Below are 16,962 nucleotides of genomic sequence, written 5' to 3' on the forward strand. Positions count from 1 at the left end.
TATCATTGATATACACTCTTATGAAGGTTTCACATGAAAACCAATATGGTTACTACATTCACCCATATCGAGTCCCCCGTCAATACCCCATTGCAGTCACTGTCTATCAGTGTTGTAAGATGCCACAGTCACTACATGTCTTTTCTGTGCTACACTGTCTTCCCCATGATCCCCCCCACACCATGTGCGCTAATCATAATAGCCTCAATCCCCTTCTCTCTCCCTCCCCAACTGCCCTCTCATAGCCCTCTCCTTTGGTAACCGCTAGTAGCTTCTCGGAGTTTGTGAGTCTGCTGCTGTTTTGTTCCGTCAGTTTTGCTTCGTTGTTATACTCCACAAATGAGGGAAATCATTTGGTATTTGTCTTTCTCTCCCTGACTTATACCCTGAGCATAATACCCTCTAGCTCCATCCATGTTGTTGCAAATGGTAGGATTTGTTTTCTTTGTATGGCTGAATAATATTCCATTGTGTATATGTACCACTTCTTCTTTATCCATCCATTTACTAGTGGACACTTAGGTTGCTTCCATATCGTGGCTATTGTAAATAGTGCTACAATAAACATAGGGGTGCATATGTCTTTTTGAATCTGACAGCTTGTTTTCTCTGGGTAAATTCCTAGGAGTGGAATTGCCGGGCTAAATGGAATTTCTATTTTCAGTTTTTGGAGGAACCTCCATATTGCTATCCACGATGCTTGAACTAGTTTACATTCCCACCAGCAGTGTAGGAGGAATCCCCTTTCTCCACATCCTAGCCACCATAATTGCTCATAGTTTCTTCTATGTTGGCCATACTAACTGGTGTGAGGTGATATCTCATTGTGCTTTTAAAATTAGTGATGTGGAGCATCTTTTCAAGTGCCTGTTGGCCATCTGAATTTGTTCTTTGGAGAAGTGTCTGTTCATATCCTGTGCCCATTTTTTAATCAGGTTAGTTGCTTTTTGGGTGTTGAGGCATGTAAGCTTTTTACATATTTTGGATGTTAATCACTTGTCAGATATGTCATTTACAAATATATTCTCCCATACTGTAGGATGCCTTTTTGTTCTGCTGATGGTGTCCTTTGCTATACAGAAGTTTGATGTAGTCCCATTTGTTCATTTTTGCTTTTGTTTCCCTTGCCCAAGGAGATGTGTTCAGGAAAAAGTTGCTCATGTTTATGTTCAAGAGATTTTTGCATATGTTGTCTTCTAAGAGTTTTATGGTTTCATGACTTATATTCAGATCTTTGATCCATTTTGAGTTTACTTTAGTGTATGGGGTTAGACAATAATCCAGTTTCATTCTCTTGCATGTAGCTGTCCAGTTTTGCCAACACCAGCTGTTGAAGAGACTGTCATTTCCCCATTGTATGTCCATGGCTCCTTTATCATATATTTATTGACCATATGTGCTTGGGTTTTTATCTGGGATCCCTAGTGTGTTCCACTGGTCTATGGGTCTGTTCTTGTGCCAGTACCAAATTGTCTTTGCAGTAGAGCTTGAAGTCAGGGAGCATAATCCCCCACCTGCTTTATTCTTCCTTCTCATGATCGCTTTGGCTATTTGGGGTCTTCCGTGGTACCATATGAATTTTAGAACTATGTGATCTAGTTCATTGAAGAATGCTGTTGGCATTTTGATAGGGATTGCATTTAATTGGTAGATGGCTTCAGGCAGGATGGCCATTTTGACAGTATTAATTCTTCCTTTCCATGAGCAAGGGATGTTATTTCCATTTATTGGTATCTTCTTTCTCTCAACTGTCTTGTAGTTTGCAGGGTATAGGTCTTTCACTTCCTTCATTCGTTTTATCCCTAGGTATTTTATTCTTATTGATGCAATTGTGAATGGAATTGTTTTCCTGATGTCTCTTTCTGCTAGTTAATCATTGGTGTATAGGAATGCAACAGATTTCTCTGTATTAGTTTTGTATCCTCCCACTTTGATGAATTCAGTTATTAGCTCTAGTAGTGTAGGGGTGGATTCTTCAGGGTTTTTTATGTATAATATCATGTCATCTCAAACAGTGACAGTTTAACTTCTTCTTTTCCAATCTGGATAACTTTTATTTCTTTGTGTTGTCTGATTGCCATGGCTAGGACCTTAGTACTATGTTGAATAAAAGTGGGGAGAGTGGGCATCCTTGTCTTCTTTCTGATCTTAGAGGAAAAGCTTTCAGCTTCCCACTGTTAAGTATGATGTTGTCTGTGGGTTTGTCATATATGGCCTTTATTATGTTGAGTTACTTGCCCTCTATACTCATTTTGCTGAGACTTTTTTTTACCATGAATGGATGCTGAATGTTGTTGAATGCTTTTTCAGCTTCTATGGAGATGGTCATGTGGTTTTTGTCTTTGTTTTTGTCAATGTGGTGGATGATGCTGATGGATGTTAGAATGTTGTACCATCCTTGCATCCATGGAATAAAACATATTTGATCATGATAGACGATTTGTTTGGTATATTTTAAAATTTGATTTTGTTGAGTATTTTTGCACCTAGGTTCACAGGGGTATTGGTCTCTAATTTTCTTTTTTGTGGGGTATTTGCCTAGTTTTGGTATTAGAGTGATGCTGGCTTCATAGAATGAGGGTGGAAGTATTCCCTCCTCTTCTACTCTTTGGAAAACTTTAAGGACGATGGGTATTAGGTCTTCACTAAATGTTCGATAAAATTCAGCAGTGAAGCCATCTGGTGCATGAGTTTTACTCTTAGGTAGTTTTTTGATTGCCAATTCAGTTTTGCTGCAGGTAATTGGTCTGTTCAGATTTTCTGTTCCTTTCTGGGTCAGCCATGGAAGGTTGTATTTTTCTTGAATGTTGTCCATTTCTTCTAGGTTATCCAGTTTGTTAGCATACTGGAGTTAGCATAGAAGAGAAGCAGTTCAGCAGTTCTCTTCTAATTCTTTGTATTTCTGTGGTGTCTGTAGTGATTTTCCTTTTCATTTCTGATACTCTTTATTTTTACTCTCTATTTTTTCTTGATAAGTCTGGCTAGGAGTTTATCTATTTTGCTTATTTTCTCAAAAAATCAGCTCCTGCTTTCATTGATTCTATTGTTTTAATCTTCTCAATTTAGTTAAGCATGCTCTAATCTTTGTTATGTCCCTCCTTCTACTGACTTGGGCCTCATTTGTTCTTCTTTGTCTAGGTTTGTTAATTGTGAGTTTAGACTGTTCATATGGGATTTTTCTTCTTTCCTGAGGTAGGCCCATATTGCAATAAACTTCCCTCTTAGCACGGCCTTTGCTGCATCCCACAGATTTTGTGGTGTTGAATTAGTGTTGTCATTTGCCTCCATGTGTTGCTTGATCTGTTTTTATTTGGTCATTGATCCACTGATAATTTAGGAGCATGTTGTTAAGCCTCCATGTGTTTGTGGGCTTTTTCACTTTCTTTGAGTAATTTATTTCTAGGTTCATACCTTTGTGGTCTGAGAAGCTGGTTGGTACAATTTCAATATTTTTTAATTTACTGAGGCTCTTTTTTGTGGCCTAGTATATGATCTATTCTGGAAAATGTTCCATGTACACCTGAGAAGAATGTGTATCCTGCGACTTTTTGGTGGGGCATTCTGTAGATATCCGTTAGGTCCATCTGTTCTAAAGCGTTGTTCAGTGCCTCTGTCATGTTACTTATTTTCTGTTTGGTTGATTTGTCCTTTGGAGTGAGTGGTGTGTTGAAGTCTCCTAAAATGAATGCATTGCATTCTATTTCCCCTTTTAATTCTGTTAGTATTTGTTTCACACACGTAGGTACTCCTGTGTTGGGTGCATAGATATTTATAATGGTTATATATCCTCTTGTTGGACTGACCCCTTTATCATTATGTAATGTCATTCTTTGTCTCTTGTGACTTTCTGTGTTTTGAAGTCTATTTTGTCTGACACAAGTACTGCAACTCCTGCTTTTTTCTCCCTATTAGATGCATGAAATATCATTTCCCATCCCTTTACTTTCAGTCTGTGTATGTCTTTGGGTTTGAAGTGAGTCTCTTGTAGGCAGCAGATAGATGGTTCTTCTTCTGTTACCCATTCAGTGACTCTATGTCTTTTGATTGGTGCATTCAGACCATTTACATTTATAGTGATTATCGATAGTTACATACTTATTGCCTTTGCAGGCTTTAGATTTGTGGTTACCAAAGGTTCAAGAGTAACTTCCTTACTATCTAAGAGTCTAACTAAACTCACTTACTATGCTATTATAAACATAATCCAAAGGTTTTTTTTACTCCTCTTTTTTCTTCCTCCTCCATTCTTTATATATTAGGTATCATATTCTGTACTCTTTGTCTACCCTTAACCTACTTTGGGGTAGTTGATTTAATTCTGCATTTGCTTAGTAATTAATTGTTCTCCTTTCTTTACTGTGCTTTCATGACCTCTGGTGACAGCTATTTAGCCTTAGGAACACTTCCATCTATAGCAGTCCCTCCAAAATACACTGTAGAGACAGTTTGTGGGAGGTAAATTCTCTCAGCTTTTGCTTTTCTGGAAATTGTTTAATCCCTCCTTCAACTTTAAATGATAATCTTTCCAGATAGAGTATTCTTGCTTCTGCTTCATTGCATTAAATATATCATTCCACTCCCTTCTGGCCTGTAAGGTTTCAGCTGTGAAGTCTGATGATAGCCCGATTTGTTGATTTGTTTTCCTTTGTATATGATCTTTTTACTCTCTGTGCCTTCTTTTAATACTCTGTCCTTATCCTTGATCTTTGCCATTTTAATTATTATATGTTTTGGTGTTGTCTTCCTTGGGTCCCCTGTGTTGGGAGATCTGTGCACCTCCATGGCCTGAGAGACTATCTCCTTCCCCAGACTGGGGAAGTTTTCAGCAATTACCTCCTCAAAGACATTTTCCATTTTTCTCTCTCTTCTTCTTCTGGTACCCCTATAGTACAAATACTGTTCCATTTGGATTGGTCACACAGTTCTCTCAATATTCTTTCATTCTTAAAGATCCTTTTTTCTGTGCCTCAGCTTCTTTGTATTCCTCTTCTCTACTTTCTTTTTCATTAATTGTCTCCTCTATCATATCTAATCTGCTTTTAAATCCCCCCATTCTATTCCATAATGAATGGATTTCTGTCTTGAATTTGTTCCTGATTTCTTGAATATTTTTCTGTACCTCTATGAGCATGTTTATGACTTCTTTTTAAAATGTCTTTCAGGAAGGTTGATGAGTTCATTTTCACTTGATTCTTTTTCTGGTGTTTTTGGGATCTGGGGTTGAACCTGAGAAGAATGTGTATCCTGCGGCTTTTTGGTGGAGCATTCTGTAGATATCTGTTAGGTCCATCTGTTCTAAAGCGTTTGATCCCTTTGATGTTTCATATCTGTATGTGGCACCCTCTATTACCCAGAAGGTCTACTCTCTGGAGCTGCTTAGCCCATGGAGAGAACTCGGGGGTCGCAGAGAGTGTTGCTGGTCACTGGGGGTTGGGAAGAGCTGTTTCCTGGTTCCTGACTACTGTGCCTCTCTCCACAGTCAGACCAGTGGGCTGAACACACAGGTGTAACCCTGTATGCTTTGCATTTGTAGCTGCTGTAGGCAGGGCTTCCCTCTGGCTGGACTGACACCAGGGCAGGGGCAACTGGTTTGCAAGCCAGTGCCAGCTGTCTGGAAGGTGCAGCAGGCTGCGTATCATGGTGGAAGGCCCCAGAGCTGGGTAGCCAGCCTGGGGGATACAGCGCCTGAAGTTTCTGAAAAGTTCCCAATCTCTTGGGCAGAGTGTACCTGGACAATTTTGTCTACCTGTCCTTTTTCCTGAGCAGCTAGCCTTGTGCAATCCTTGCCCCTTTAGTAGTCCTCTCACTGTTAGGAAGTCTCTTATACTGCCTGCCTTTCTTTTGTCCCAGAGCAGCCAGATGTGGATCCCCATTTTCCACAAGCGGCTGGAATCTCAGTCTCTCCAAGTGTTCCTCCTGTCTTAGCTTTCCAACCCCACTAATCGCCAGAGCACCATGCAATGTGGGTTTGTGCTCCCACAGCACAGCAGATCTCCAGGGCTGGGTGTTCAGCAGTCCCAGGCCTCCACCCATCCCCACTCCATTTCTCTTCCTTCTGCCAGTGAGTTGGGGTGGGGGAAGAGTGTGGGTCCCTCCGGATCATGGCTTTCGTATGTTACCCTTTTAGAGGTTTGTTTTTTCTCCAGGTGTAAGCAGTCTGGGGCAGCCTTTTTTCCTGTTGATCTTTTAGGGTTAGTTGTATTAACTATATTTTTGTATTATATGTGGTTTTGGGAGAATGCCTCTTCTCACCTGTGATGTCATCATCTTTAATCTGATCTACTTGACTTAACCACTGTTACACGATAAAACTGTCAAGTCATCAATCCCATATCTACTGGTTCCCAGACTCAGCACTGGAAAATTTACCTATTATATAAGTATTTCTCCCTTTCCCCAACTGATTTGCTTGGTTCTGGGGAACAGACACCCTAATAGCAAAATGCCATCTTGGTTAATTTTGAAATAGTCACAAGTTAGAATAAATACATTAGTAATACTGATCAGCTACCTCTTTTTCCAGAGCAGCCTGATGTTTCTTGATAAGTTTCGCCATTTCCGCCACAAAGTTGTTACACTGAGTTTCAAAATCTTTTTCTAATCTGAAACGATGTTCATCCATCTCAGCCTTTAGCTTGTTTTCCAGAGTCACCAGCTTTTTTCGATGTTGCCGCCTCATTTCGATGTAACAAAACATTTGTTCTCTAGGCTCCTGTTCTTGTATTTGCCTTGTAACCTACAGCAATGGAGAGGAAAGAGTGAAATAGAGCAAAACCTTTTTCTTTCAAAACCATCTTCAGCAGTCCACTATCAACTAAGCAGGTAATTCATGTAGGAGAACCCAGTCAACAGCTTCTAATAAAATTTCATCTGAAGAAGCAGACAAACTAGCTGGTTCTAAAATTTAAATGGGAATGTAGAGGACCTACAATAGCCAAAATTTTGAGGGGGAATAAAAAGTTGGAAGATGTAAACTTCAGTAATCAAAAGACTGGTATTGGTATAAGGACAGACTGAATAGAGCAAAAGTAAATAGTAAAATCTGGAAACTGACCCACATATATTCAGTCAATTGATTTGCTACCAAAAAGTCAAGTTAATTCAAAGAGGAAAAGAAAGTGTTTTTAGCAAACCCTGCTGTAACAACTGGTTCTCTGTATTCAAAGTGAATAAATGCTTAATCATTCTATATACAGAAATTGATTAGAAAAGAATCACTTGACCTAAACCTAAAATCCAGAATCATACAGCAGAAGAAAACACAGAATATTGTCATGACCTTGGGGTCAGCAAATATTTCTTGGAAAGGACACAAAAAACACTGATTATAATGAAAAAAATGTACCAACTGCATTCTCAGAGACAAAATTCATAATATAAGATTAATCATGTAAAGTGAACGACTGAGTAGCATTTTGTATATTCATGATGTTCTGCAACCACTGCCCCTACTATAAAGAAAAAAATGTACAAACTGGGTTCTTAAATAGAGGCAAAGTTCACACAATGTATGATTAATCATTTAACGGGAAGAATTCAGTAGCATTTAGTATATTCATGATGTTCTGCAATGACTGCCCGTATCTAGTTACAAAGCATATTTAACACCTCAGAAGAAAACAGAAAACCCTGTATGTTTTAAGCACTTGCTCTCCATTCTCCCCTTCTCGTCACCACCAATCTATTTTCTGTCTATGGATTGATCTATTTTAGATGTTTCATATACTATGTGACCTGTTGTATCTGGCTTCTTTCACCTAGCATGTTTCTAAGGTTCATCCATATTGTATAGCATGTATCAGTACTACATTCCTTTTTATAGCTGATTAATATTCCATGGTATGCACATACCCTAATTTGTTTATCCATTTATTTGTTGCCGGACCTCTGGGTTATTTCCCCCTTTTGGCTATTGTGAATACTGCTGTTATGAACATTTGTGGATATACATTTGCTTAAGTACCTGCTTTCAATTGTTTGGGGTATATATCTAGGAGAAGAATTTCTGGGTCATGAGGAAATGCTATGTTTAACTTTTTGAGAAATCGTCAAGTGTTTTCCACAGCAGCTCACATTTTACATTCCTGCCAGCAATACAGAGCAGGAGTTCCAATTTCTCCATGTGCTCCCTAATTGTTATTTTCCATCTTTGTTTTTGCTTTTCTCTTTTAATAGCTAGCCATCTAACAAAACAGCAGCAGATTTACAGAGTCCAAGAAGGGACTAGCAGTCACCAAAGGAAGGGGGTGGGGAGGGAGGGAGAAGAGGATTAAGGGGCATTATGATTAACACACATAGTGTAGAAGGGAGAGATGGGAAGGCAGTAATAGCATGGAGAAGACAAGCAGTGACTCTATAGCATCTTACTACGCTGATGGAAAGTGACTTCAATGGGGTGTTAGCACGGGACTCGATAATACGGATGAATGTAGTAACCAATGTTGCTCATGTGAAACCTTCATAAGATTGTGTATCAATGATACCTTAACAAAAAAACAAAATAGTTAGCCATCCTAGTGGCTGTAAGGTGGTACCTCATTGTGGTTTTGATTTGTGTTTCCCTAATGACTAATTATATTGAGCATCTTTTCATGTGCTTCTTGGCCATTTGTATATATTCTTTGGATGAATGTCTATTCAGGTCTTTAACACATTTTTAAAAATTGAGGTACAGTTGATGTATTAATTCTAATAGTCTTTTGGTAGAGTCTTTAGGGCTTTCTCTATGTACTATCAGGTCATCTCCAAACAGTGACAGTTTGGTTTCACTTCTTCCTTACCAGTGTGGATGCCTTTTCTTTTTCTTGCCTGATTAATGTAGCTAGGACTTCCAACACTCTGTTGAATAAAAGTGTTGTGAGTAGGCATCCTTGTCTTATTCCTGATTTTAGAGGAAGCTTTTTTATGGCCTTTACTCATTTTTAATGGGTTGTTTAAATTGGATTTTAAAACTAAAAAGTTTTAATTTATTACAGATGGAGAAAAAATATTTGTGAGACATATCTGAGATATAATACTTGTACCCAGAGTATATAAAAACTCCTACTAATCAATATTAAAAGATGAACACCGGAATAAGAAAACAGACAAAAGACTTAAGAAAACACTTCACTAAAGAGGTACACGAATGGACAATAAACATACGAAAAGGTGATTCTGGTGCCATCTTCAGTCATAGGGAATTGCAAAAACAACTACATGAGATTCCATTTCATTCCCACTGGAACGGCTAAAATAAAAAAGACTGACAAACCAAATGCTGGAGAATATGTGAACCAACTGCAACTCTTATACATTGTTAATGGGGATGTGAAACAGTACAACCATTTTGGAAAGGTGTTTGACAGTTTCTTATGAAGTCCAACATACATATGCCCTATGACTTTGTCATAGAAATTAATACATCATGTTCACATAAAGACATGGACAATGTTTATAGTATCTTAGTATGCTGATGGACAGTGACTGTAATGGGGTATGTGGTGGGGATTTGATAATAGGGGGAGTCTAGTAACCATAACGTTGCTCATGTAATTGTACATTAATGATACCAAAATAAAAAGATTAAAAATATTTATTTCATTTTCCACTTGCCCCTTAGCAACCTCTCATCTACTTTCTATGAATTTGACTATTTTAGATATTTCATATAAGTGGAATTCTAATAACATTTGCCCTTTTGTGTCTGGCTTATATCACTTAGCACGTTTTCAAGGTTCACTCACATTGTAGCATACATTAGAACGCCATTTCTTTTCACAGCTGAATAATATTCCATTATATGTATATATTATGGTTTGTTTATCCATTCATGTGTTGATGAACACTTGGGTTGTTTCCATCTTTTAGCTATTGTGCCCAGTAACTTTTTGGTAATATTGAAAGCAGTGAAGTTAAAAAGGAAGCATTTCCATTAATTGCAAAAAGGAGTTACCTGACCTTCAAATGTTTTCAAGAAAATTTAAAATCTTACACGTGAAAGTGTAGCAAACATCTGTATTTCCTAAACCAAGACGGTGTAATTTTCTACAGTTACACTGTTTTACTTAAAAAATGTAAACATTATGGAAAATGCAAAAATCACTTTTGATTATCACCCACCTTAACCCTTTCTCCACTTCCCAAAGGCAACCATTATCATTAATATCATGTTGAATACTTACTATTTTTAAATACCTTCATTTTCATCTATGTAACTTCAGATAATGCATTATATGGCATTTCTTTCTCTCTTTCTTTGAAGATTTAAAAAATATTCTTTTTGCATTCCAAAACATGTTCCCTAAATGCAGACATTAAACTGGGAATTTAAAAGCCTTTTGCCACTTTAAAATAAGTTGCCTAAAATTATGTTCCAAACTTCTGAAACATCAAAGGAAAAAAAAACCCAAACTCTTAGACTAACCAGACTAAGAGAATTAGTTACCAAATTTGAAATTTTTTTCACTGAAATCCAAATACTCACAGGTTTTAAATGGGTGACAGAACTACTAGGCGTGACTGGGTGGTTTCCCTCCATCATGTCTAGCTCGCTCTCAGCATCTGAGGCATCTGGAAAACTGCTGACACTAGTGCTTTGACTACTGGCCCCGCTGGACATACTGGCAACAGACTGATGACTTTCAGCACTATTCACTGTCCCTTTCCATCCAACACAGTAATCTAGTCCCTGAGGGAAAAGAACATTAGATTCAAATACCTTTATCTCCTAAATTCTTGATTATTAGCACCTAGAACACTGCTTGGCACACACAGTCTTTAGAAAGTTGGTGGTTTATTTTGAGAAATTCCTTGTATTTGCCAAGACCAGGAAGTTTATCAGTTGCTAGTTGACAGATAAAAAAAGTGACCAAAAAGTAAATACCAAAAAGCCCAACCATGTGAAAAAGTTAATCAATTCCGGGTTATTTCCAAAGTGTAGTCTTTTCTTTAAAATTTTTGACATTAGTTTGAAATCCATTTCTACTACACATCTCACAGGGTATACACAGGGACGCTGCTCAATGATTCCAATGGTGAAAACAAACACCAACCTTTTTTTTTAATCCTATAAACATCACTTTTACTTATTTTTTATTGAAGCCTTCTATATTTATTTTCTTCTCAGAATATAGTCTTTAGCCTAAACTTTTTCCACTAAGTAATTTAATATTAATTCCTACCTATTTCTGTGTAAAATTAAAAATTATATATTTAATCATAATTAGAAGACTATTCTGAACAAATCCGGCAAGCTTTGGTATCTGGGCCCCAATATTATAGTCTTACCATACCAAAATTATTTAAGATAAGCAGAATAATAAATACAGACCCAAGGTATTTAGAGGGTCTTTTCTTACATCCACAGCCTAAAAAAGTTGCTGTTATTCTAATGTTTAATGACATTAGAATTTTATTAATTTCACTTTACTGAAGTATTTCATATACCTAAAATAGCCCCAATTTTCTAGTGACTACTGTTAGAACTAAAAGGCAATATCAAAAACACCAAAACTGTATGTAAGAGAGTCTTTTATTTTATAGTTCATTAATCATGTAGTGCTTTTAAAAAGAAAAGTAACTACTACTCCTGTTTTCAGAATGCAGGGATCTTTCTCAGTAGAAAGCAATAAAAAAGAATCAAAGCTTTGGCATTGTGACATGAGCAAAGAAGAAAACAGAAAATACTCAGACTAAAAAAGATAGCTCCACAAATAATTAGCTTTGTATTTTCCTTGTGAGAAAGTTCTATAACATTTCTCCAGCAAATTTGGAAACATGGCAAAATGGAAAGAACTTGGTCCTCAAGAGTCATATATGAATCTGAACACATATGCTTCTACAGTAATAAGTTAGTTAACCACTCTGAGCCTTACTTTACTCACCTATAAAATGAGTATTTTAGAACCATGTAGAGGAATGAATCCCTGTACACAACTGAAAAGAATCAAGTGTTCTTAGTAACAGAATAAGAATGCTTGGTAATTTTTTTTCCCTCAGGGTAAGTTTAGTTAAGTCACATGTTTATTTTATTTACTTATTTATTTTTAAAGAAGCAAGAAATTTCCAATTTAATAAACACTTATCAAACATTATATAAAAGGCACTGGGGGAAAGGTTTATAAAATAAGAGAATGGTTGGTAATTCTAATGACTTCTGTGTGAGCACCGTCAACTTCCAAAGCCTGTAATTTCAAATACTTCCAAAAGCATGTCCCATGCCATCAGACAATCAGCAAAAAATTCCCCCTAGCCCAGAATTTTGAGAGGGACTAGATTAAATAAAAGTTGAACAGGTTTCTTTAATGGACTTCACAGAGCTTTACTATGCTAATGTGCACTACCAAGACGATGGTTTAAAGAATGCAAAACCTTTTTCCCCATCTGGGTGGAACCTTAGAGAATCACTGTTAAGGCACAATCTGGAAACCACTGATATAAAAGATTCTTGGCAAGAAAAGTTGCATAAGGAAAGAAGTCAATAAAGACACCCCAATAGTTGAGCCATTTCTAAGTTATTACCTCTTCTTCCTGTGATTCTACTGCTGGTCCATTATGTGCCTCCTGGGAAAGCACCTTTGTTCTTTGAATTAGATCTGTTAACACTGTTTCAGGGCGCTCTCGAAGAACAAACATGTGCTGGTTAAGAGTAGAAGGCAAAAGTCAGGTTGAGAACTATATATTTTTTCATTCAGAACAAATGAATCCCTTCTTAGACCCTAGAGTTACTATCCTAAATAATGATAGATAATGCATGTAATCTATAGCTACCTAGTTCTGTTATGCTTTTTACTTATATTTATAAAATTTAATTTACATGTATACACTCTGTGCCTACATAACATCCCCCGTACTTTTTATGAAAACTTTGAACATGACACCTTTGTTGGACAACTGAAAATGCAGAGTTGAAATAATCAGAGTCTAAGTAAACATTAAGAATTAAATCCAATTACAGCCCTACGTAAATGCTCACAAATTCTAAGAACTGATTTCATAGAGGAGACACATTCAGTTCTGAATTACATTAGATTTCAACAGGAACGTATTTAGTGATGGTGAATTACGTAACATACCACTTGGGTATTACGGGTTCCTTTATGTTGCTTAAATGACACTTCATAAAACACTAACAGTTGATTAAGAGACATTATGTATTAGTGATTTTTACCATTAATACTTGATAAAGCTTAACATTATCAAATACAGAAAAGTAGAAAGAACAATTCTACCATAAGATTATCATTGTTACTTTTGGTATTTTTTGGATATTTATTTCTTCTCAGAAATTTTCTGTGTATAGATTTTGTTTTGTAGTTAGCACAGATTGCAGAAATATGCCTTGTGCACTGGAGTTCATGAGATGATCTTGAATTCTTTTAAGACTTTTACCTCCTTTACTAGCTCAAATTTATTTCTTCTCTGAAGAGTTGTAACTATATATTATTCTCTTTTCATTGCTGTATTATGCTATTTCAACTCATAAACATAATGCCTACAGACTACTTCATCAAATGTTCATGCCAAAATTACATAAACTGTCATTCTAATTCTGGATAATTATTTTCAATTTTGCATTCTTAGATAAATAGCTTCATACAGTAAGTCACTTTTTTCCATTTTAGTTTTTTTCCTCATGACAGACTGTAACAGAAATGTGATCAGGTCAAAGTGAAGGATGCACTTGATAGATACTTCCTATCACTTCCAATAAGGTCAATACACAAAATGGACCAGGTAAGTGAATATATATATGCATGTTTGGGATCCGATCACCCAAGGCCAAGTATCCACTCCTGGAGAGTTGGGTTATTACCAAAAGGGCTTCTTTTGCCTTCATTAGGCAAATGTAAGAAGCCAGTCACATTCTTCCTTTTCCTGAGCCTTAGCTTGGTATGTACCACTATTCATGATATTCGGTCTTTTTTTATCCGAGAATAATATATCTTATAATTCTAAGTTATTTAACAGTTTTCTACAAATGGATCCTGCTTATTTTTCACTAACATAATTCACAGCTCTACTAAACCTTTTGTTGCTACCGTGAATACCTATTTTTTGGGCTTTCGTTTGAGACTGTAAGTGTGCTTATGGCCTAGAATTCCCTAAGTGTTACTGAAACTTTATACTGCTCTTCTACATACTGTAGTTGCAAATGACCCTACTGAATATGTACATGATCCTTTCAATATCCTTGCATCTTGAACTGTGTGTTGGTGAAAATAAACTGAACTTCTTTAAAATTCTAAAACATTCATGCAGAAATTCTTATTTTCTAGTGAAAAATCCACAAAATTCCTTAAGGTCACAAAGAGATAGAGTTAACTGCTACTCACTAATGCCTTATCTAGATGTTTTAAAAACTATATTAAATCGAATAATACTATTATTGCTATTAATAAGATATCAACCTCAAAATGAAATAAATATATCTTGTAATTCTAAGTTATTTAACAGTTTTCTACAAATGCGTCCTGCTTATTTTTCACTATCATAACTCATAGATATACTAAACCTTTTGTTGCTATTGTGAATACCTATTTTTGAGAACAGAAAGCATATACTAACAATTTATTTAAATTAGGTAACCAAACCTACTGAAAAATGAATAGAATTCACATTACTTTTAAAATATTTTCATTGCTAAGTTAGAAAAACATATTTCTCAAAAGGAAACAAAAATGTGAAATCCATTTTTAGCAGTTCTTTTGAAATCTCTTTTCTCCTACAGTATTTACGTAAATGTATTACACATCATTTCTCTTACTTTCATATTATTTTATATATGACAGATGGATATATCAAGTGTGGTACATACAAAAATTAAATCCAAAGTTAAACTATGTTTTGCCAATTCTGAAATGCCATGGTTCCACATGAATTAAAATTTATAGTTGTAACTCATGAATATATGCTTACACATATAAAAATTAAGCCATTTAATACTACTAAATTGAATATTTAACTATATATTCTATTCAGACATGGTAAAAGCAGTTAATTTTGAAAAACAAATGAAAAACCTTAGCAACTTCCAAAGTTTCCAAGAAAGAACAATATTATGAAATTAGTATTTTAGCAAAAACCGGTACCATACTTAATACTGATTTGGAATCAAAGAAGAATAAAACACATTCTTTAAAACAATTTCTTAGGTGTACAAAACAGAGTATAACTGACCTTTAGAAGTTCCTGTGATGTAGGGCGATCTTGAGGGATTTTCTGGAGGCAAGAATCTACAAATCGTCGAAAATGATAAGACCTATTGTAAAGGAAAGTACCAAGTGAACATATTGCTATTTCCTTTAAAAACATATCCACAAATCAAGGCATGTGCCTATGGGTGGGAGGGAGAATAGAAATGATAAAAAAAAGCAGACAAAATACACTATATATTTCATCATGTAAGTCTATAAAAAGTTATGCAAAGTAACTAATGAATCTTTACCATTTACCAAAGATAAATTTGCACACATTATTTTAAAATCCTGCTCTCACATACTTAAGTATCACAACTCATTCTATGTTGAGGTGAATTAGGGAAGTCAATCATTTTCCTTTTCACATTCAAATCTAAGATAATATTTTTAGGTTTTTTTTTTCTTTCCTCTAGCCACATCTCTTTCTTACTTGACCCTTGGATCATCTTCCATATAGCATGTGTCAGAATATCAGGCTATTTGTTTTGGAAGGAACATTTTTTATACCTAAGTATTTAGCATCCTTGAGCAAATGGATAAAAGTTCCAGGAAACAGTAAGATTTTTTAAAATTAGAATTCTGTAACATACTATTATATAGTGTTAATGATGAGAGTTCAGTAAGGCAGTAGGTAAAAAATATTCCATCAATATTTGTCATCAATAGTCAAATAAGATTTTTAATTGTTTTATACAAGAATTCTTTTTTGCTAATTTATGCATCTTACTTGTGAATTTTAAAGTATTTGTTAAGTATGGTAGGTAGTCCCCTAGAACTTTTCAAATGCTAGATACGCCTGAAGAATTTCCCATTAAAATTTTCTATCACTGATAAAAATCCTTGTTTCCTAAAATCGTTCATCTGTTTTCAATAAACTTCTTTACAGAATAACAGTATTATCATAGAAGCACTAGGAGATGCAACATCAAAGAACATTCTGAATAATAAATAATGACAATTAGAATGATCCAAAAATTATGAATTATCTGGTAACTCTGATAAATTATCTAATCATTTTTACCTATGTTTTATACCATATCAATTATAAACCATTCCCCAATTAAATATCTCTACAGGTTGTGTGCCAATCTATATATTGCAGTTATAAAATATCAATCTTTAAATCATGTTATTTATTATATAATTAGGGTTGTATGTGTTGCTAAGGTACAAAAAATAAATTAATTTTTATACAAAAGCCATACTTTTTGCTCCCTTGTAGCATCATGTATCTTTTATTTCTAAACTGAGTTACTTATATGCTATGAAAAGTAGAGATAATAAAGGATAAACATGATGTATGGATAAAATAAAGCTATTTTAATATTTCGTCAGGTTATATACACTTCACCTCATTGAAATGAAATCATTTTGATAACATTATGAAAAATATTTAAATTTTACCATGTGAATAATACATCTCTCAGCCATACTCACCATTCAGTAGACTGTACTGTAGGGGATTCACTTCTGATTATGTGACTGAAGACACTTACTGAATTATTGTTCCATAAAGGAGGCTTCATTTCCGCTATAAAAGAAAGAAAACTTCCTGTTAAAATATGTGCCTGTTATACAGGAGAATGGAAGCACTGTTAGTTTTTTTTTTTAAATAAACCCAAACTTAGCAAAAAAGTTGAAAGTAGAGTTGAGAGAACTTATTCAAGGGAGTCCAATAGAGAGGAAATTGCAGCCCTGATGCACGTCATCTCTAAATAGTGTATTTTTCCAATAAGCAAGAACATTCTAAGAGAACCTAGTACATTCATGAAATCAGACCATT

General features: G+C 35.4%; 1 protein-coding gene across 1 annotated transcript in view; it reads right to left on the bottom strand.

Moving 5' to 3' along the window:
• Nucleotides 1-16,962, bottom strand: part of LOC118908930 (serine/threonine-protein kinase TAO1-like) — a 60,469-nt gene that overhangs the window by 25,200 nt on the left and 18,307 nt on the right. The window contains 5 exon segments of the mRNA XM_057499504.1: nucleotides 6,512-6,736; nucleotides 10,466-10,669; nucleotides 12,502-12,618; nucleotides 15,160-15,241; nucleotides 16,617-16,710. Of these exon segments, the coding sequence (XP_057355487.1) occupies nucleotides 6,512-6,736; nucleotides 10,466-10,669; nucleotides 12,502-12,618; nucleotides 15,160-15,241; nucleotides 16,617-16,710 (722 nt within the window).

This window comes from Manis pentadactyla, chromosome 4 (genome assembly GCF_030020395.1).
Source record: "Manis pentadactyla isolate mManPen7 chromosome 4, mManPen7.hap1, whole genome shotgun sequence".
Lineage (NCBI taxonomy): Eukaryota > Metazoa > Chordata > Mammalia > Pholidota > Manidae > Manis > Manis pentadactyla.